A 22,572-nucleotide genomic window follows, 5' to 3' on the forward strand; every position below is an offset into this window, starting at 1 on the left:
ACTCAAATACATGTAGCCCAACGTCACTGCATGAGAGGCACATTTCAAACAAAGGTCCATACAGGTCTTTCATCTCTCTGTAGGTAAGTCATATGATATCCGTTTTATTACATTAGGTCACGAGATACATTTTTTAAATTGACATGTGAGCCGGTTAATGGTTATGCTGTTCATGGTTTGTAACTTTTTAAAAGATTTGGTCTTTAATAATTCATTGACCACCTGGGAATGGTAATGAAGGGGGGGGGGGGGATGTTTACTAAATCGGATATCCAGACATAAAGATCAACATCATGCCTTGATGTGTATGGTGTATGCAATGAGCCATTGTTTATGCTATAGAGTGTTACACCAACAAGAACACCATGATAACGTCACGTGTGGTGAAAGGAACCAAATCAGTAGTAAAGGCCTTACATGATACGGTTGGAGAATTGTTTAAGCAAATGCACAGATAAGAACAAACGTATGAGTCAATTTTACGAAGTTCAAGAATAAGGCGAGGCGCAGCTTCATGTGTACTTTCTCCGGCTCAGTGATTCTGTGCCCAGCAGAGCGCAGCGCAGTATTCCTCTGTCAAGAAAAGTTCATTTAATTCTTTGAAGTTGTATTGAGTTGTTTTTGGAGCCTTGCCCTCTCTTCTGATATATTCTGGAGCTAGTTGGACAGGATCATTTTGTGTAAAACTAAAGAGGTTAAAATCCATCCAAACCAAGTGATCCAAGACTGATTACTATGCGTTATGAAATGTAATGTAACAGTTTTTGTATATAACTGCCTTAATGTTGCTGGACCCCAGGAAGAGTAGCTGCTGACTTAAATGAGGATCCTTAATAAATACAAAATACAAATTACACAAGGATCCCCATGAACTGACCCTGATTTCCCCATCTGTCATTCAGTGAGTCAGAGTGCGAGTTGACACCCGAACTGAGCCATGGGATTAGGCTGTTCTGAGGGTTACTTCTGGGACCGCCTGGTCAGGAAGTGTCTGACCTGTCAGATGGTCTGCCAGCAGCCCCATCGCCACCTCAGATGCATCGAGTACTGTGGTAAGTTCACATACACACAAACGCTCGCCGGGGGCAATAACACATACACTGACTTGAGAAGTCAGTGAGAGGCCAATACACCGTGTGATTGTCCTGATGACTCAATCAGTGGAAGCTGCTGAGTGGAAGACGGGTCATAATAATGGCTGGAACGGAGTGAATGGAATGGCATCAAACATATGGAAATCATGCGTTTGACATATCTGATACCATTCCACCCATTTCCCTTCAACCATTACCTCAAGCCCACCCTCCCCAATTAAGGTGTCGCCAACCTCCTGTGGACTCAATCTTCAAAGTTATATATAGAGATAAAGTGCGTGTCATAAGTTTTCACACCCTTGTGTTGCATTTCAAAGTGGGATTCAACTTGATTTCATTGTGATTTTTTGTCGTCACTGTTCTCTACAAAGTACTCCATATTGTCAAAATGATATTTTTGTTTGACAAATTAATAAAAAATGTATTACTAAAATGTTTTGGTTGCAGAAGTATTCCCCACCTTTGTTATGTAAGTCGCTCTGGATAAGAGCGTCTGCTAAATGACTTAAATGTAAATGTTATGGCAAGACTAAATAGTAAGTTCAGGACTAAATAGTAAGTTCAGGACTAAATAGTAAGTTCAGGACTAAATAGTAAGTTCAGGACTAAATAGTAAGTTCAGGACTAAATAGTGAGTTCAGGAGTAAAAAAGTGCTCAACAAGCCACATAATAAGTTGCATGGATTCTGTGTGTGTTAAGTTTTTTTTAAATGACTAACCCATCTCTGTACCACACACATACAATTAGCTGCAAGGTCCCTCAGTTGAGTAGTGAATTTCAAGCACAGATTCAACTAAAAAGACCAGGGAGCTTTTCCAATGCCTTGTTAAGAAGGGCACAAATTGGTAGATGGGCTAAAATAAAAAACGATGATGAATATCCTTTTGAGCAGGGTGAAGCTATTGATTAGGCTTTGGATGGTGTATCAATACACCCAGTCTCTACAAAGATACAGGCGTCCTTGCTAACTGAGTTGCCAGTGAGAAAGGAAATCTCTCTGGGATTTCATTATAAGGTCCTTGGTGATTTGAAAACAGTTAAGAGTTTAACGGCTGTGATAGTTTTCTCCTGAGTCTGGATCAACAGTGTAGTGACTATACAATAATAACCTAAATGACATTAAAGAAAGCGTGTACAGAATACAAATATTCAAAAACATGCATCCTGTTTGCAACAAGGCAGAATAATACGGAAAAAAATCTGGCAAAGGAATAAACTTTTTGTCCTGAATACAAAGCGTTATGTTTGGGGCAAATCCAACAACACACCACTGAGTACCACTCTCCACATTTTAAGAATGGTGGTGTGGCTGCGTGATGTTATGGACATGCTTGTCATCGGCAAGGACCAAATATTGCACAATCAAGGTGTGCATAGCTACCCAAAAAGACTCAAACAGCTGTAAATGCTGCCAAAAGGTGTTTCTAATATGTATGGACTCAGGGGGTGAATACTTATCTAGTCAATATCCACTGAGTGTACAAAACATTAAGAACACCGACCCTTTCCATGACAGACTGACCAGCTGAATTGACGTGAACGCTACAGTATGATCCCTTATTGATGCAACCGGTTAAAGCCACTTCAATTAGTGTAGATGAAGGGAAGGAGACAGGTCAAATAAAGATTTTTAAGCCTGGAGACAATTGAGACATTGAATGGCACACACACACAATCCGAGGGTGAATGGACAAGACAAAATATGGAAGTGCCTTTGAACAAGGTATGGTAGTAGGTACCAGGCGCACTGGTTGGAGTGTTTCAAGAACTGCAACGCTGCTGGGTTTTTCACACTCAACAGTTTCCTGTGTGTATCAAGAATGGTCCACCACCCAAAAGACATCCAGACAACTTGGCACAACTGTGGGAAGTATTGGAGTCAACATTGGCCAGCATCCCTGTGGAATACATTTGACACCTTGTAGAGTCCATACCCTGACGAATTGAGGCTGTTCTGATGCAAAAAGGGGTGCAATTCAACATTAGGAAGGTGATCCTAACGTGTTGTGAACTCAGTGGATATTAGTGTTATATTTTTCAATCATAAAAAATTAAATGTTTCATCCAGTTTGACATTAGAGTATAATTTATCCAGTTTGACATTGGAGTATAATGTGTAGCTCATTGACATTTTTTTATTAAATCCATTTTAATCCCACTTTGTAACACAATAAAATGTGAAGAAATCCCAGGGGGTTGAATTATTGATAGGCACTGTATTTAATTATATATAACATATTGTATTTAATTATATGGTGTTGTATCAGTGGTAAAAGGATCACACAAAAGGTTAATGAATCTCAATACCATTTTTGTCGGGTTAACTAGCATGTATAGCCTACTGGAATCATGGCTGATATGGAACACAGTAGCCATTTTGTGTCAAAACACAGGAAGAATATACCATGCATGTTATAATAGTCAAGACCATTCCTGTGCCATTGTGTGTCTGTCTGTGCCAGTGTCTCTGGGGTGTAAGGCGGTCCCAGGGCAGTACTATGACAGGCTGTTGAAGATGTGTCTGAGGTGTGCTGCGGTGTGTGGCAGCCATCCCTCAGAGTGTTCCCACCAGTGTCACAGTGAGTGAACAGCATTCTAAAGTACTATACATCCGCACAGTATGTTGTAGCTATTACAAAACATATAGGACACTCACTTAGCAAACCCTTTTTCATAAGCATTTTAGGTGCTAAATGTTCTCTTTTTGGCTCTCGTTCTCTCTCTCTCGCTCTCTGTAACACACTCAAACCGTCATAATAGTTTGTACACTACTAAGTAATTAATTGAGCATACAGCCATCTCCAAAAGAGCTTCTGGCAGTCGAGCCAATATGTATAACAACTGACATGCAAGCGACCCCTTCACAAATGCAGCAGCCTGTTATACATTTTGTTTAAAGGAAAAACCCACACTCACTGGAATATTCCTTACGTTTGAATGCCCTTTTATTTTTTTTAATTGTAGAAGCAGAGGTCAGAGCAAGCGGACAAGTTTCAGCCACAGTCTTCGTCAGCGTTTGGTCAAGGCTGTGGCCTTGACCTCTGTTGCTAAAAAGAATAAAAAATAAAAGACATTAAAACATCAAGAATATTCCAGAGTGTAGGTTTTTCCTTTCTTAAAATATATGCCTTTTGAACTCAGCAACCAAATACGTTTTTCTTCTACAAACATTTGAGTTGAGCACACCAATTCCTTCAAATGCCCTTTACCCAGCCAGGTGCTTCATTACCTCAGGATTACACGGCTGGACTAGCTGAAATGTAATGTCTATATCCCAAACGGTACCCTCCCATAAGGTGCCATTTGGTGTCTCTCTAATTCAGTCAAATTTAAATAAGATAACTTTGGGATTAAATGCATTTGGCTTTGATGATGTTCAGAACTGAGAACCGTCTGGAAGTAGAGCGTTGAAATTTGGAAATGGTGCATACGCTACGTTACAACTCACTTCACATTACATGGACGTTATTGCAGAGTACATAAGGATTTAATTTAGGCATTTAATTCCCTCAAGACCAACAGTCTGCCTTGAATGGAATCTTGAGGCCTGTGGATGGGAATGCCTTCCAGAACCATACCATCAGGGGGGGCTACCTACCCAGAGGCCTGCCCTACTCAACCATCCTGGTGTACTCTCTGCTGGGCATGTGTCTGACTCTGCTGCTGTTGACCCTGTCTGTGGCTCTGCTGGTGCTGCTGAGGAGGCCCCCCCGACCAGGGGCCACACAGAACAGTCACACCCAGGGTCATGAAGGTCAGAAGGGCCAAGAGCCTAATCAGAACACCCAGTCCTCCAAAGGTCAGTTTGGGCACACATCTAGTGTAAAAAAGTTAGCACAGGTCACAGCTTCATAAAGCCACTCAGAATAGAAGTGCTGATCTGGGATCAGCCCCCCCCCCCCTGCCCATTTATGAATATTCATTAAGATCTAAAAAGGTAAAAAACAAACAATCAAATGTATTTATAAAGCCCTTCTTACATCAGCTGATGTCACAAAGTCCTGTACAGAAACACAGCCTAAAACCCCAAGCAGCAAGCAATGCAGGTGTAGAAGCACGGTGGCTAGGAAAAACTCCCTAGAAAGGCCGGAACCTAGGAAGAAACCTAGAGAGGAACCAGGCTATGAGGGGTGGCTAGTCCTCTTCTGGCTGTGCCGGCTAGAGATTATAACAGAACATGGCCAAGATGTTCAAATGTTCATAGACGACCAGCATGGTCAAATAATATTAATCACAGTGGTGATCCAAAATCACAATCTTGTAACTCAACATGACTCCTTTTAGATAGAGATAACCTGTGTGTGTGTGTACGTACCATCTTTAGACTGCCCGATGGATCCATCCCTGCTCCAGATAAACAGTGTGACACTGAGCCGTTCGTCCAGCCCCACAGAGACTTGTGTGTGTGTCCACTGCTTCCCTGACCTCGGAGTGCCTGGCAGGGGAGAGAAGCAGCAGAGACCCCCACTCACCCTCTACCAGCAGGCTGTCCCCCAGGACCTCCACTCTCCGACCAGAGCCCCTCAGTGTGGATCATCACAGAGAATCATTTGCTCCCCCAGTCAGCCCAGCTTCTGATTGCAGAACTGAACCAGACTGGACACTAAATAAATAAACAACTCAGGACAGATCTGATACTGCCCACTCCAGGGTGAAGTTTCCCCTAAGTACAGATCTAGGATCAACTTCTCCTCCCCAACCCTAACCTGAACAATTAGTGTGGGGGGGGGTGGAGAGAGAAAAAATGTCCCAAGATCAGATGTGTGAGCAGTCTGGAGCGCAGAAATGAAAAGGTGGTGAAGGATACAGGAGAAACTGGAGTGAGACAGAAGCGAGTTATATAGAACATTATATACAGTGGGGAGAACAAGTATTTGATACACTGCCGATTTGGCAGGTTTTCCTACTTACAAAGCATGTAGAGGTCTGTATTTGTTTTATCATAGGTAAAAATTACAGACCTCTACATGCTTTGTAAGTAGGAAAACCTGCAAAATCGGTAGTGTATCAAATACTTGTTCTCCCCACTGTATGCCTGTACAGATGTTGGATATTCATTTGAGCCAGTTTTCTACAGCAGGAACCTAATCCTGCAGCAACAAGAAATGTGAATTATGTGGATTATAATTAATGGACATTTTTGTAGTGGTTGATACATTTTTCAATAGGGCAAATCACATCTGACATTTTAAAATGGAGATTTTAAAAACCTTGAATACACAAGTTTGCATTTCCTGTTGTGCAAGAAAATTCTCAGCAACAAAAATGATCAAATTAGAACACCCTCTCCGTCTCTCGGGAGACATTACAACTACCTCTCAGTCAGAATTAGACGTTCATCCATGTTTCTCAAATGTCAAATTACAAAGTTCATGTTTAAGGTTAGGCATTAACTCAGAATATTTAAGGTAAGGGTTACGGTTTGGGGTAGACTTAAAACAGAAATCTCAAAAGCATGTTTTTATTGCTAGATTTGAACATGCAACCTTTGGCACCAGAGGGGGATGCGTATGCATTCCCTGTTGCCCCTAGTGGCCGGTTTCCACGTCATCATCCGACGTGCTCAGACATGGACGGACCTCAAATACTGACTATCACAGGTGACCTGGCTGGACATTCACAGGCAGGTGGCCTCCACGTGCCATGAAAGACCTCCAGTAAATCTTCAACAAGCTAATAAAACCCTGCAGCACACAGCCGAGTAAAGATATAGGTTTTTATTTTGGATCTCACCATCAGTGTCCAGTTCTTGCAGCAGATAAAGTGTTGGGGGTGTAGTCTTGACTAGACCATAATGATCCTTGGCCGATAAAGTAACTCAGTTTATACCTTGGTTTCTTATTTTAGCATACATACATACATACATACATGATGTGAAAAAAACTAAAAAAACTCTCCGACACCGACTTTATATCCATCGTAGACAGCATGCTGAATTGAAAGTACTGATTCAGTACACAAACATATGCACAACACACGTGCGCTCGCGCATACACGGAATTCGAGAAACACGTGGACAAGTTTTAACACTGTCAGATGGAGCCATAGTCTCCGGCAGGATGCACAATGTGCCAGTCTTTTCCTTATCCACAACAGGATGCACAATGTGCCAGTCTTTTCCTTATCCACAACAGCGCATCACCTGAAACTAATTCCCCACGATATGTCAGCAACACAAGAATTATACCATCAGCGCAAGAAAGGAACAAACGTGAAACGGTGTCTTTTTGAAAAGGACACTGACTGCACAACATAAGGTTGTTCGAGGCAGAGGGGAGGGAGGATGGGAAACCATGAACAAGGACTCAAATTAATTATAAAAATATACTTATGTATTTTCGCTGCCATCGCGAATAGTAAAACACAAAAGAGGATAGCTTTTTCACAGAACAACACTCCACTTATTCAACTCAAGTCTTTTTCCGTGGTTACAAAATAGATGTGTTCAATTAATCACACAGTATTTTTTTTACTAAAAAGTCACAAACAACTATTATAGTAACCACTTTTGTCTTTGCAATATTGTAAATACCATTTGTCAGCTTGTTTTGCAGTCAGCGCAACAATAATGCATAAAGAAATTAGACAACCAAATATATTTCCGCCTTTGAAAATGCTTGGTCACTTGTAGATGGGTGTATGTGTGGGTGGAATGATGGATTTCAGAAATGATAAAATAACTGAATGTGAAGTTTTTATGAGATGTGCCCACGGTCAGTCTGTCCCTCCATCTGCCCGTCTGTCTGAAACAAGAATAGAGAGGGAGATTGAGAGCAAAGGAAGCGCCTTCTCTTCCAACAAGGCCTCGACAGTCACACCCCCCTCCCCCTCTCCATCCTGCAATCTTCCCTCCCCCTCTCCTCTATTCCTCCTTATCAAGTAGATCCGAGTAGCTTCAGTGCAGATTGGTTTTGGAGTGTCCTTTACACAGAAAGGATGCATGATTCATTTTCCTTTCCCTCCATTCCTACAGCTTCAATCTTCACTGACGTAGAGTTTCAGGTAGGCGTGCGTCATGTCGCCACCTTGTTGTTGCAAGTCTCTTGGTGGCTGTTGACATCAGTGCTGAATGAAGGTGGCTATTCGTACTCCAGAAACTGTTTATGGTAGAACAAGAGGTACCTGAGAACAGAGAGAGATTCATCGATAAGATTTCACACTGATACACACAAGTAATTATTCACAATAATGAAAAAAATAGACGGTAGAGGCTACTGCATCATGATGGCGATGGAGTTGTGGATTACATTTGGAGAGGACCTAGCTGGACTAGGTCAAAGCTGCAGGTAACCTAGTGGTAACCAAAAGGTTGCTGGATCGAATCCCAGAGCTGACAAGGAAAAACATCTGTCGTTCTGCCCCTGAACAAGGCAGTTCCCCGGTAGGCAGTCATTGTCAAGTAAAAATATGTGTTCTTAATTTACTTGCGGAGTTAAATAAAGGTTAAATGAAATGTTTAAAAAGCCTCGGGGGCAAATGCAGAAAGAAAAGAATTGGCCATGCTGACGATGTCTATATAGGTACACAGGACGAGTAGGACACTACTTTGGTGAAGAAATGTAAACCAGTATTATCTGTACAGTTCATGTGAATACTTGTGGAATATAAAAATACTTTATTGATATATTTGATCAAGAAAAACATTTAATTTGATGTGGATGTTTTGAGTCTTCGCACCTTTTGATGTACATGTTTTGTTCTTTCTGGATTCCAGTCAACTCTTACATTTCCAACTATTGAATCCTGCAGGGTACCGTTCTTAATTACACAGCTACCTTTTCTGCCAAAGGGGAGATGCAGCAAAATAAACAGTCTGCCCGTGCTACAGACGTCTCCATATCAGTCCGCTAATACTTAGTAAAGGCCCAGTGTACTACTTTTGTGAACAAATATTACTCGTTATGACCACAGTTCAAACTCCGGATATTTTCAGAGCTTACCCTTCGCTGTCCAGTACGTCCTTGATGCTGGCCTTGGTGATGACGGCGTCGTCGCACTTGAACCACTGGTCCTTGTGCTGCCGGATGAACGTGGTGTAGTGACCGCTCTCCAAAGTACCCTGGTGGTTGACCACTGCGAACAGAGAATACCTGGAGGGAGAAAACAGGGGAGATAAGAAGCGAGGCAGAAAATGGATGAGAATTGGTTCGAGTCAAAGCGAGAGAGAACATGAGCCAATTCCCTGTCATTATGATGTTCTTTATATGCAACCTAGTACCATTGTTTGCGGGACAGCGCACATACTTATTGTCGTTGTTGAACACGTCTACTGACTGCTGGTACTGTCCGTTCATCCTGCTCTCTTTACTGAAAGACACACAGACAACATGTCAGCAACGATGAACAAAGGCCATCATAAGCCATCCTTAGGCTTCACTCCAGGGATAGTTCACCAAAATGAACTTAACCTGTCTATGGACAAGATGAGACGGCAATCTATGCTTTGATTTAGTTTCCCTGTCACCGCTTCCACATGCTACCGCTAACAGTACCAGGGAAACTAAACCAAAGCATGGTTTAACCGTCTCACCTTGTCCATAGACTGCTTACAGGGTGAGGAAACCAATGTGATTTTGTCATTTGGGTGAACGATCCCTTTAATACCACACGTGTAGATTACAATGAATCTTATAGCACCCCTATTAAGCCCTGTTAGCTATGACATTAACATCTCACCCTGCCAGGCACGGTTTCCAATGAGGCCCCTGACTGCCTGCCTGGTGTGACACTAACCCTACAGATTACATTCCCACCTCCACACCATTATAACGCATCTCTTTCATACACACCCACACATTCATTCAGTCAATTAACTGATGCAGTTCCAGGCATCGCTCTTCCTCTCTGGAGGAGAGAGATCTGAATCCATTTGAGTCCCCCTCAGCAGCGGGTGTTGTTTTGACATGATGTGCATCAGGGGTCATGACTGTCCTGATCAGGTCAGGTTACAGGAGACCACAACCCTACAGATTATCTGTCAACCCCAACAGAGGAGGAGAGATCTAGGGGTCTGAAGATGTGGGGGTTTTATGACCCCTCACGCCCCTGGTAAATCTCAGGCCACAGACAAATTTGTTTGTCTTGTTACTATGGAGAACCAGCCTCAGAACATTAAACATGAAATAAAAGTGACTTTGGAACAATGGTTTCCGTCAGCCACAATGGTGGTCATGACGATAGATGGAATATGAAAATGTATGTCATTTTTGTTTTGTTATTAAAGGTTAATAGATGATGTTATTACGAAAACATTAACGTGGAGAGTTTTCCTAGCATATGTTTGAGGTTTATACATTGTACGTTGTGTGGAAAATGTCCAAATCAAAGGGAATGTTTCGGTAAAGATGAAATGTTAAGTTAGTTGTCTAAAATTGGATTTGAATCAAATCTAGACCTGGCCTCATTAACTTTGTACGCCCAGAGAATTGCCCTAAAGGCGGTTACGCCCACTTCTGACCCAAGGGTATAAAACCTGTGAGTAAAGAATTCACAGAGAAGACTACGTGACCCAAGCTGCAGCCACGGTCTAAAAAGTCAATGAACCCAAAACGCAACACAAGTTTGAAGACAAAGAAATCCTTTTCTACCCAAGCTACAGATGAGTAGCTGTGTCTAAGCGGGTGAATTCAAGCTGGACCCCCTTAGCATCCAATCCCAGCGAATTGTGGTATCTAAAGGGTTTCATTCCTATGCTGTGAGCTCTGAGCTACAGAGCTGTCTGGCCTCAGAAGACCCCTTCCAGAGCAAAGGGTGAGGGAACAGACTCCTAAGCCAAAAGGACACTGACATCGGGAGGACGATCAGAGAGGTGCGCAGGAGAAGTGCGTCATCAAGCAGCTCAACGGTCCCCTGAACGGTCCACGCAGAGAATCCTCGGAGGTCTACCCCACATAATTACATCATTATATTCTGACCCATAAGAGCGGCAATTTGGGGCAAGGCTAGGGTTAGAATAGCATAGCTGACAAATTCACCCAAATGTATATATCTCTCGTGTACTTTCTCTTTTCCTCTCTCTTTGAAATCCTCATTGTGGGTAACACCATAGTGTGTTGGCCCGTTATACTAAGTTCTAAGCAATAGCCTATAATGTGTTTTGTCTGTGTGTATCTTTTATCATCATTTTAGCTTTTTAGTACATAAATATTCAACTAAGATTGGTGTGGTATGAACTCATTGGTTCAGAACGAGATTGGTAGAGGCAACTAGTTAATTAGCGGCTGTTGTAAAATCGATATTCTGATATTCTTTGAGTTAATTTGGGAAATAGAAACTCAATAAAAGCTAGTTTTCCCATGGTGCCCCAGGTTAATGAGTTAATAATTGCTTGATTAGTTTATCACGCAATTAGAAACTTGTAATCATTCGATGAGCAACAGTCTAATTAACTAATACGTCACGACAGGGGATACGCATAGGGAGTTCTGCATTAATGTGTACACACACACACACCTGTGTCTGGCTAATTAAGTTAACAGACCAATTAAACACACAGAAAATGGACGTGGTTGGTCAGACAGCTCATACACCTATTTAATTCTATGACATAAAAGGGCTGCATCTCAGTCGACTCAAGGGGCTTTCTTTCCTCGTCTCCTTTCCTTCGTTAGCACGGATTTGAGAATTGCCTCGTGAACGCTACATAGCAAGGAGACCATCAGAGGGCTGACTTTCACTTGGTGACTTCACCTGGCGAAAATATGTGGAAGTAACTTCCGACTACTGAGATGCAGCCCTCATCTCTTCCACGGTGGGCCTGGCTCATTGTTCAGACTGACCTGGAGGCCATGAAGGGAGTCATGTCCAGCTCTAAGGGGAACGAGACATAGGTAGGGATCTTCCTCCGCAGCTTCGCTGAGTGTTCAAACCGCTGGAGAGAGAAAGAGGAGAGGGGGAAAAAATGAAAGAGAGATCGGGTAGAGACAACAGAGGTAGGACATGAGTTTGAAGTGGAAAAGGGGAACTAAAACTGGAGCGCTCACTACCTTTTACACAAATACAGAGAAAACGCACACACACACTGACTTTGAGGTGGAAACACGCCACAATGGGGAGCTTCTTCATGGTCAGCTGTTTGGTGGACTCCTGGTAACTATGGCAACCGCTACATTTAATCTTGGCGCTGCTCCCCAAGTGTTCTGGTCGGGTAAACCTGCAGAAGACGGGACCATGGTCAGAACACACTCCGGGTGTTTGTGTGTGTGTGTAAGAGATTGGTGGGGTCTCCATTGATGTGGAGAGAGCTGGACAGCAGACTAGAGAGATAAACAGGAAGTGATATGGAAGTGAAGAATAGTAAAGAGATACCGGAGTAGACAGTCAGAGTGGTGGCCTTTGATAGATGGAGAGAGGGATAGAGAAAGAGGGAGAAAGAAATCGAGATAAAGGGGTGAGTAGTACCTGCGAAGACAGTCTGTGAGCGTGGTGGCCCCGGAGAGGTGGCTCTCTCCGTTCAGTGTGCTGCCGTCCCCCCCGGGGCTGAGGGGCCAGAAGGGCGTGGACGACCCTGGCAGGTCCAGACTGATGTCCCAGAACGGGTCAATCGTCGTGGAAACACCGCTACAGGACGAGAGGGGAGGAGTCTGAGGGAATGGCACTGTAAGGTTTGGGCTTCGACAGACCTGAAGCTTATGGAACCATAAATATGACCCCCACCAGTAGTCACAACACTGTGACAATATTTGTTTGCATGTAAACTCAGCAAAAAGAAACGTCCCTTTTTCAGGACCCTGTCTTTCAAAGAGAATTCGCAAAAATCCAAATAACTTCACAGATCTTCATTGTAAAGGGTTTAAACACTGTTTCCCATGCTTGTTCAATGAACCATAAACAATTAATGAACATGCACCTGTGGAACGGTCGTTAAGACACTGTCAGCTTACAGACGGAAGGCAGTTAAGGTCACAGTTATGAAAACTTAGTACACTGAAGAGGCCTTTCTACTGACTCTGAAAAACATGAAAAGAAAGATGCCCAGGGTCCCTGCTCATCTGTGTGAATGTGCCTTAGGAATGCTGCAAGGAGGCATGAGGACTGCAGATGAGGCCAGGGCAATATATTGCAATGTCCGTACTGTGAGACGCCTAAGACAGCGCTTCAGGGAGACAGGACGGACAGCTGATCGTCCTCGCAGTGGCAGACCACGTGTAACAACACCTGCATAGGATCGGTACATCGGTCTAGGGCGGTGTGTCACAGCATCATCGGACTGAGCTTGTTGTCATTGCAGGCAATCTCAACGCTGTGCGTTACAGGGAAGACATTCTCCTCCCTCATGTGGTACCCTTCCTGCAGGCTCATCCTGACATGACCCTCCAGCATGACAATACCAGCAGCCATACTGCTCGTGCTGTGCGTGATTCCCTGCAAGACAGGAATGTCATTGTTCTGCCATGGCCAGAGAAGAGCCCAGGAGCTGTTGGATCGGAGGGTGAGGGCTAGGGCCATTTCCCCTAAAAATTTCCGGGAACTTGCAGGTGCCTTTGGTGGAAGAGTGGGGTAACATCTCACAGCAAGAACTGGCAAATCTGGTGCAGTCCATGAGGAGGTGATGCACTGCAGTACTTAATGCAGCTGGTGGCCACACCAGATACTGACTGTTACTTTTTATTTTGACCCCCCTTTTGTTCAGGGACACATTATTCCATTTCTGTTAGTCACATGTCTGTGGAACTTGTTCAGTTATTGTCTCAGTTGTTGAATCTTGTTATGGTAACATAAGTTAACTTCTTTGGGATAGGGGGCAGTATTTTGACGCCCGGATGAAAAGTGTGCCCAAAGTAAACTGCCTGCTACTCAGGCCCAGAAGCTAGGATATGCATATAATTAGATTTGGATAGAAAACACTCTAAAGTTTCTAAAACTGTTAAAATAATGTATGTGAGTATAACAGAACTGAAATGTCAGGCAAAACCCCGGGGACAAACCCCCCCCCCCAAAAAAGCAATTAATCCTACCACTGATTTTAATGGCTGGCACTTTCAAAACAGGGCAAAATTGTGCCCGATTGCAGTTCCTAGGGCTTCCACTAGATGTCAGTCTTTAAAAAGAGTTTCAGGCTGTTTTTTTTAAATTAGACAGAAATTGTAGTTTTTCTAGGTGGCTCCCATTTTGGCTGTAGTGTTTCCAAGCGCTTGGATGAGAGCGTGTTCTTTGGTATTTTTCTCCGGTAAAGACAATAACGATTCTCCGTCTTAAATGTTATTGTTTATTTGCTTATTAGGGTACCTAAGGTTTGATTATAAACGTTGATTAACTTGTTTGGAAAAGTTTATTGGTAACGTTTGGGATTAATTTTGTATGCATTTTGAAGGAGGAAACCCGAGTGGATTATTGACTGACTGCAATGCTCCATGTGTCCACCAGGTGGGGATAGAACACTGTCGGTCTACACTGTCCAGTAGGGGGCTTGCTACAGCAGAGGGAGTGAAACAGTGGGTGGTGTGTGTCTGTTCAAATCAGTCCCACTCTCCCTGACTCACTGCAGAGGAGAGGGGGTCAGACCAGGGCTGACACTGAGTGATGTAAAACATGATGCAACAAGAGCACAGACAGAGAGACAGAGACACAGACAAAGTAAGGATGAAGCATAAATGTCACATAGAAGGAAAAAAACAATGACACACACACACACACACACACACACACACACACACACACACACACACACACACACACACACACGGGCGCTTACTGGCAGACTTGACATGTGACGTCAGACTGCAGGCCTCCAGTGAAGATTTGGTCGATGATGCAGTTGCAGTTATTGGGGTTGTTAGCCTTCTTCCCGTTGTCATCTCCTTGGTGAGCACAGGGACACGGACACACGATTGAGAATCAAAGCATGTCGAACTACCACATCAACCCTCCCCCTGACCGCAATATCAGAGAGGGAATGAGACAGAGAGGGATGGTGGAGGACGACACAGAGCCAAGCAAACACAATCAGCGCTTTTATGTAAAGAGTGTGTCAATTAGTAACCTCTCAGCTCATTTCATCCAGGCCGTCAGTTATCTGCCTCTCATCTCATCCAGGCCGTCAGTTATCTGCCCCTCATCTCATCCAGGCCGTCAGTTATCTGCCCCTCATCTCATCCAGGCAGTCAGTTATCTGCCTCTCATCTCATCCAGGCAGTCAGTTATCTGCCTCATCTCATCCAGGCAGTCAGTTATCTGCCTCATCTCATCCAGGCAGTCAGTTATCTGCCTCTCATCTCATCCAGGCAGTCAGTTATCTGCCTCTCATCTCATCCAGGCAGTCAGTTATCTGCCCCTCATCTCATCCAGGCAGTCAGTTATCTGCCCCTCCTCATCCAGGCAGTCAGTTATCTGCCTCTCATCTCATCCAGGCAGTCAGTTATCTGCCATATCTCATCCAGGCAGTCAGTTATCTGCCTCATCTCATCCAGGCAGTCAGTTATCTGCCTCATCTCATCCAGGCAGTCAGTTATCTGCCTCATCTCATCCAGGCAGTCAGTTATCTGCCTCATCTCATCCAGGCAGTCAGTTATCTGCCTCATCTCATCCAGGCAGTCAGTTATCTGCCTCATCTCATCCAGGCAGTCAGTTATCTGCCTCATCTCATCCAGGCAGTCAGTTATCTGCCTCTCATCTCATCCAGGCAGTCAGTTATCTGCCTCTCATCTCATCCAGGCAGTCAGTTATCTGCCTCTCATCTCATCCAGGCAGTCAGTTATCTGCCTCTCATCTCATCCAGGCAGTCAGTTATCTGCCTCTCATCTCATCCAGGCAGTCAGTTATCTGCCTCTCATCTCATCCAGGCAGTCAGTTATCTGCCTCTCATCTCATCCAGGCAGTCAGTCATCTGCCTCTCATCTCATCCAGGCAGTCAGTTATCTGCCTCTCATCTCATCCAGGCAGTCAGTCATCTGCCTCTCATCTCATCCAGGCAGTCAGTCATCTGCCTCTCATCTCATCCAGGCAGTCAGTCATCTGCCTCTCATCTCATCCAGGCAGTCAGTTATCTGCCCCTCATCTCATCCAGGCAGTCAGTTATCTGCCCCTCATCTCATCCAGGCAGTCAGTTATCTGCCCCTCATCTCATCCAGGCAGTCAGTTATCTGCCCCTCATCTCATCCAGGCAGTCAGTTATCTGCCCCTCATCTCATCCAGGCAGTCAGTTATCTGCCTCTCATCTCATCCAGGCAGTCAGTTATCTGCCTCTCATCTCATCCAGGCAGTCAGTTATCTGCCTCATCTCATCCAGGCAGTCAGTTATCTGCCTCATCTCATCCAGGCAGTCAGTTATCTGCCTCATCTCATCCAGGCAGTCAGTTATCTGCCTCTCATCTCATCCAGGCAGTCAGTCATCTGCCCCTCATCTCATCCAGGCAGTCAGTTATCTGCCCTCATCTCATCCAGGCAGTCAGTCATCTGCCTCTCATCTCATCCAGGCAGTCAGTTATCTGCCTCTCATCTCATCCAGGCAGTCAGTTATCTGCCTCATCCGGGCAGTTAGTTAGACCAGCACAGCTATTTCCCACACTCTCCTCCTCTGTAGATCCTTCTCTCCCCCTCTCTCACATTCCTGCTTTTCCTCCCACCCGTTGACTGTGGAGAGTGTGGGTGCCATTTGAGTAGAGCAGTCTGCTTTCTACAATCTGTGTGTAAGTCTGTGTAATATATGCGTCTCTGTATATACAGTGTATTCAGAAAGTATTCAGACCACTTCCCTTTCTGTTTTTTACATTTTGTTACATTTCAACCTTAATCTAAAATTGATTAGTTTTCCTCATCAATCAACACAGTATACCCCATAATGACAAAGTAAAAACAGATTTAAACATTTTTTTTTGCAAATCTATTACAAATATAAAACAGAAATACCTTATTCACATAAGTATTCAGACCCTTTGCTATGAGACTCAAACTTGAGCTCAGGTGCATCCTGTCTCCATTGATGTTTCTACAACTTGATTGGAGTCCACCTGTGGTAAATTCAATTGATTGGACATGATTTGGAAAGGCACACACCTGTCTATATAAAGGTCCCACAGTTGACAGTGCATGTCAGAGCAAAAACCAAGCCATGAGGTCGAAGGAGTTGTCCGTAGAGCTCCGAGACAGGATTGTAGGGAGGCACAGATCTGGGGAAGGGTACAGCATTGAATGTCCCTAAGAACACAGTGGCCTCCATTATTCTTAAATGGAAGAAGTTTGGAACCACCAAGACCAAGCACCTGATGGTCACAGACATAGTTCCTCTGTGGAAATGAGAGAAACTTCCAGAAGGACAACCATCTCGGCAGCACTCCGCCAATCAGTCCTTTAATTTTACCTTTATTTTACTAGGCAAGTCAGTTAAGAACAAATTCTTATTTTCAATGACGGCCTAGGAACAGTGGGTTAACTGCCTGTTCAGGGGCAGAACGACCTTATCAGCTCGGGGATTCGAACTTGCAACCTTTCGGTTACTAGTCCAACGCTCTAACCACTAGACTACCCTGCCGCCCCTGGTAGAGTGGCCAGACAGAAGCCACTCCTCAGTTAAAGGCACAAGGAGAGTTTGCCAAAAGGCACCTAAAGGACTCTGACCATGAGAAACAAGATTCTCTGGTCAGATGAAACCAAGATTGAACTCGTTGGCCTGAATGCCACCAATCACGTCTGGAGGAAACCTGGCACCATCCCTACGGTGATGCATGGTGGTAGTAGCATCATGCAGTGGGGATGTTTTTTCCAGAGGCAGGAACTGGGAGACCAGTCAGGATCGAGGGAAAGATGAATGGAGCAAAGTACGGAGGGATCCTTGATGAAAACCTGCTCCAGAGCACTCAGGACAAACAGAGTGGGGTGAAGGTTTTTTATTTTTTTTATTTCACCTTTATTTAACCAGGTCGGCCAGTTGAGAACAAATTCTAATTTACAACTGCAACCTGGCCAAGATAAAGCAAAAGCAGTGCGACAAAAAAAAGTTACACATAAACAAAGGTTCACCTTCCAACAGGACAACAGCCCTAAGCACACAGCCAAGACGACGCAGGAGTGGTGTCGGGACAAGTCTCTGAATGTCCTTGAGTGACCCAGCCAGAGCCCGGCCTTGAACCCGATCAAACATCTCTGAAGACACCTGAAAATAGCTGTGCAGTGACACTCCCCATCCAACCTGACAGAGCTTGACAGGATCTGCAGAGAAGAATAGGAGAAACTCCCCAAATACAGGTGTGCCAAGCTTGTTGCGTCATACCCAAGAAGACTCGAGGCTGTAATCGCTACCAAAGGTGCTTCAACAAAGTACTGAGTAAAGAGTCTGCATACTTATGTAAAAATGTGAGTTTTTTTAATATTTCTAATAAATTTGCTAAAATTTCTAAAAACCTGTTTTGGCTTTGGCATTATGGGGTACTGTGTGTAGATTGATGAGAAAAATTAAATGCTATATTTTTAACAATAAGACTGTAAACGTAACAAAATGTGGAGAAGGTTAAGGGGCCTGAATACTTCCCGTATGCACAAGGTAGTTCTAAGGCGTATAATGTAGTGTGTGTGTGTACTATGATGCAGACCTTTGCAGTGGCGGTGCAGCACATCCAGGGCAGCGATGAGGAACTCGTGGGCATCCTGCTGCTCGTAGCCTGCAAGGTGGCGCGCGTGAGTCCACACCAGGTGCAGCAGCCGGAAGGGAATGTGGGGCGAGCGGTGGCCCGAGTAGAACTGAGAGAAGAGAAGAGAAAGAGAGAGAGGGAAGAAAAGGAAAACATTAGGAGGAGAGGCAGAGGATGTGGAAAAGAGACAGATAAATGGGACAAGGAGAGAGGAGGATGAAGAGAGAGAAAGAAAGTAAAGGTGAGGCAAGGGGAAATAAGAGGGGTGAGAGAGAGAATGAAGGTTGGAGAAAGGACGGGATGAAACAAGCACTTAAACCATACTACATTCTAAGTACGTCCACAATAATAGTTTTAGCAGGAGAGAAGAGTGAAGATAGTTGGGCTGAGACGGATGAAGGAGGTTAGACAGCTGTAGAGGTAAGCTGAGAGAGAACGAGGTAGGAGAAAGGAGGCGTGTGAGACTGAAAGAGAAATATATTTTTAAGCCCATACCTCCTGAAAGAGCTGTGACATCTCACACACCAGACAGGAGTTGGACTGCATCTCACACTTGTGTCTGTCGGACAGGAAGAAGTCCCGCAGCAGGGGGGTGTGGGTGAGGGCCTGGACGATGCAGTTCATAAAACACGTGTTTCCCAGGTTGATCAGACCTCGAAGACCTGAGGGAGGCAGAGAGACAGACAGCGAGAGAGCCAGAGGGAGAGCCAGCACGAGAGAGCCAGAGGGAGAGCCAGCGCGAGAGAGCCAGAGGGAGAGCCAGCGCGAGAGAGCCAGAGGGAGAGCCAGCGCCAGAGAGCCAGAGGGAGAGCCAGCGCGAGAGAGCCAGAGGGAGCCAGCGAGAGAGCCAGAGGGGAGCCAGCGAGAGAGCCAGAGGGGAGAGGAGAGCCAGAGGGAGAGCCAGCGAGAGAGCCAGAGGGAGAGCCAGCGCGAGAGAGCGCGAGAGCCAGAGGGAGAGCCAGGAGAGCCAGAGGGAGAGCCAGCGAGAGAGCCAGAGGGAGAGCCAGCGCGAGAGAGCCAGAGGAGAGCCAGCGCGAGAGAGCCAGAGGGAGAGCCAGCGGAGAGCCAGAGCCAGCGCGAGAGAGCCAGAGGGAGAGAGCCAGCCAGGGAGAGCCAGCGAGAGAGCCAGAGGGAGAGCCAGAGAGCCAGAGGGAGAGCCAGAGAGAGCCAGAGGGAGAGCCAGCGCGAGAGAGCCAGAGGGAGAGCCAGCGCGAGAGAGCCAGAGGGAGAGCCAGCGCGAGAGAGCCAGAGGGAGAGCCAGCGCGAGAGAGCCAGAGGGAGAGCCAGCGAGAGAGCCAGAGGGAGAGCCAGCGCGAGAGAGCCAGAGGGAGAGCCAGCGCGAGAGAGCCAGAGGGAGAGCCAGAGGGAGAGCCAGAGGGAGAGCCAGCGCGAGAGCCAGAGGGAGAGAGCCAGAGGGAGAGCCAGAGGGAGAGAGCCAGAGGGAGAGAGCCAGAGGGAGAGCCAGCGCGAGAGAGCCAGAGGGAGAGCCAGCGCGAGAGAGCCAGAGGGAGAGCCAGCGCGAGAGAGCCAGAGGGAGAGCCAGCGCGAGAGAGCCAGAGGGAGAGCCAGCGCGAGAGAGCCAGAGGGAGAGCCAGAGGAGAGAGCCAGACAGACGACAGAGAGAGAGAAAACGCATCTTGAATATAGTTTCCAGTGCCAAAAGTACCACAGTAATCGAGGACCAGTGGAGGCCACACTATCACAGATGGCCACAGTGGTCCCTAGAGGAAGGTTGGAGTGACAACAGCAGCCCCAAACCGTCAGGACAACAGGGTAAGAGACCCAGAGAGATGGGCGTCCCTGACAGGTGAGACCAGGCACACACAGTTGGCCCTGACCAACTGCTCCCTCTAGAAGTTTAGTTACAAAAAAAAATAGAGATGGAGGAAAAAGGAGGAGGGATGGAGAGGGAGAGACAAGAGTGAGGAGGTCGCTCCTTTCCGGACACGAAAACCCCCCCCCCCCCCCCCACAGAGTACCCTTCTCTGTGTCTTTCCAAAGGGGGCAAGAGCACATCTTGACAAAAGAAATGATCACATTTGATATTTCTCACAAGAGAGTGAGACCGAGAAAGAGAGAGGCAGACAGAGAGAGAGAGAGGGCGCAGAGGGAACGCGAGTGGCTAGCGGTTAGCAGTAGCCTGCAGCGATGCCGTTTAACACCATTCATTCTCCATCTCTTGAGCGGCTCCCTCGCTGTGTGGAGGAGGGGTGAGAAAGAGAGGGATGAGAAACGAAGGTCATTTCCCCCCACTGTACCGCACTTCACATCGATAATAACATACTACTGAATATTTGTCTCCCTCTTGCACAGACACACACAGGCGGAGGCTAAATGCCATGCTCTGAAGCCTGGACCTGCTCCAAAGCCCTTGTTCATGACCACCTGCTCACGTTACAACCCTTAGTTTAGTTAACAGAGAAAACAGGGACGAGGAGGGACGGAACGAGAGCGGGATTGAGGAGAAGACAAGCAGATCCAGTTGCGAGCACCTGTCAAGAGAGCGAGGAGGCTTCTGCCTTCTGGACATGAACACATTCCCCATCATGCACCATTCTCTGTGTCGCATAGGCTTCATTCAGGTGCAATGTACTTGGACTCAGCCACACACACATAGGCAGCTTGACAAAAACACATTTAGACTTGGTCTTTCTTCATCTCATCCAACCTCATTACGTTTAGCATAGAGCGAGAGGAGAGGGACAGCGAGCGGCTAGCAGTAGCCTGCAGCGATGCTGTTTAACACCATTGATTCTCCATCTCAGTCTGAGCAGATCTGCACCCCCCCCCCGCTGTGTGGATGAGGGGTGAGAAAGGGAGGAGAGAAAGGTTTTATTTCCCCAATGGACAGCACTTCAGAAATCCCAGATCGATAACATACTATTGATGGGTTCTGAACTTGAAATATGAAATCTCCTTGTTCATGGTACTGAGGGACAGAGGAGAATACGGAACGTTCACGTTATTGTTAGACATCAGGTATCCTCTGGAAAGGAAAAGGGCCACAGTCTGGTTTCAGTTGTTGGGTTGTAAGTTGAAATACTTGCTACACCAGAAGAGAATGGTTATCTGTAGGAGGAATGTATATGGTGGGGTCAATTAAGCTTGGATATGGATAGAGGCTTGGAATGGTACTGAGGAAGGGAAAGGGCAATCACATGGTTGTGGTCACTGATAAGTGAGGAATGGGGGCAGAGGTCAGGTCAGGTCTCATTAAGGAAGAAGGGACCGTTTATTACCCATGTCACTTAACTTTGAGAAAAGGAGGAGACTTCACCTAACGTGGGGTATATATACTTGTACTGGCGGGAACATGCCTTTGCCTGTTCAGCTGTCTGACCCATTGGGTGAATAAACTTGGTTTGAGATTTTCCTTGTTGTCCAGTACTTAGTACCTAACACAACTGTGTATATTTCGCACTTGCGCACACCTTTTCAGACACACCCAACTGGAGTCCCTGCAATGAGATTCAGGAGAGACTGGGAGTTATATCCACCCATGATTTCCAGACACCCAGTCTGCACTGCAGCTGCTGTCATCACACTGAACCTCATAGGGAATGAACTACACCCAGAAAGAGAGATGTGGACCAGGCTTGTGTTAGTCCCGGCCTCCTTCCTCTAACCCTTATGTGTTTGCAGGTCTGGTGTGTTGAATATGGAAATGACTCCACCAAGCCTTAGAACTTCCTTCTGCCATATCGCTTATCCCATCATTGGGTTTCTTCAGATTTGGAAACACAGAAAGGGGAAAGCCTAGGGTAAGGAGCTAGGATTAAAGGGTCCAGGGTAAGGAGCTAGGATTAAAGGTACCAGGGTAAGGAGCTAGGATTAAAGGGTCCAGGGTAAGGAGCTAGGATTAAAGGGACCAGGGTAAGGAGCTAGGATTAAAGGTACCAAGGTAAGGAGCTAG

At 45.7% G+C, this 22,572-nt stretch overlaps 2 protein-coding genes across 5 annotated transcripts in view; one reads left to right on the forward strand and one right to left on the reverse strand.

Annotated features, from left to right (window-relative positions):
- The first annotated feature begins 42 nt into the window (after positions 1–42).
- On the forward strand, positions 43–6,008 carry LOC124047573 (tumor necrosis factor receptor superfamily member 13B). Its single transcript, XM_046367882.1, has 5 exons — positions 43–83; positions 903–1,052; positions 3,558–3,674; positions 4,610–4,894; positions 5,420–6,008. The coding sequence occupies exons 2-5, from the start codon at positions 938–940 to the stop codon at positions 5,671–5,673; spliced, it is 771 nt and encodes a 256-aa protein (XP_046223838.1). The 5' UTR covers positions 43–83; positions 903–937; the 3' UTR covers positions 5,674–6,008.
- Positions 6,009–6,797: 789 nt separating this feature from the next.
- Positions 6,798–22,572, reverse strand: part of usp22 (ubiquitin specific peptidase 22) — a 37,930-nt gene continuing 22,155 nt past the window's right edge. For 2 of the 4 annotated variants that reach the window (XM_046368764.1, XM_046368767.1), the window contains 9 exons: positions 19,155–19,321; positions 18,621–18,768; positions 14,789–14,894; positions 12,496–12,654; positions 12,109–12,247; positions 11,874–11,965; positions 9,340–9,402; positions 9,036–9,185; positions 6,798–8,217 (listed from right to left, as the gene is read on the reverse strand). In XM_046368764.1, coding sequence (XP_046224720.1) covers positions 8,175–8,217; positions 9,036–9,185; positions 9,340–9,402; positions 11,874–11,965; positions 12,109–12,247; positions 12,496–12,654; positions 14,789–14,894; positions 18,621–18,768; positions 19,155–19,321 — 1,067 coding nt within the window. In that variant the 3' untranslated portion in view covers positions 6,798–8,174. The remainder of the gene's footprint in view (positions 8,218–9,035; positions 9,186–9,339; positions 9,403–11,873; positions 11,966–12,108; positions 12,248–12,495; positions 12,655–14,788; positions 14,895–18,620; positions 18,769–19,154; positions 19,322–22,572) is intronic. The other 2 variants (XM_046368765.1, XM_046368766.1) reach the window with 2 other exon arrangements.

Source organism: Oncorhynchus gorbuscha, linkage group LG11, assembly GCF_021184085.1.
Source record: "Oncorhynchus gorbuscha isolate QuinsamMale2020 ecotype Even-year linkage group LG11, OgorEven_v1.0, whole genome shotgun sequence".
Lineage (NCBI taxonomy): Eukaryota > Metazoa > Chordata > Actinopteri > Salmoniformes > Salmonidae > Oncorhynchus > Oncorhynchus gorbuscha.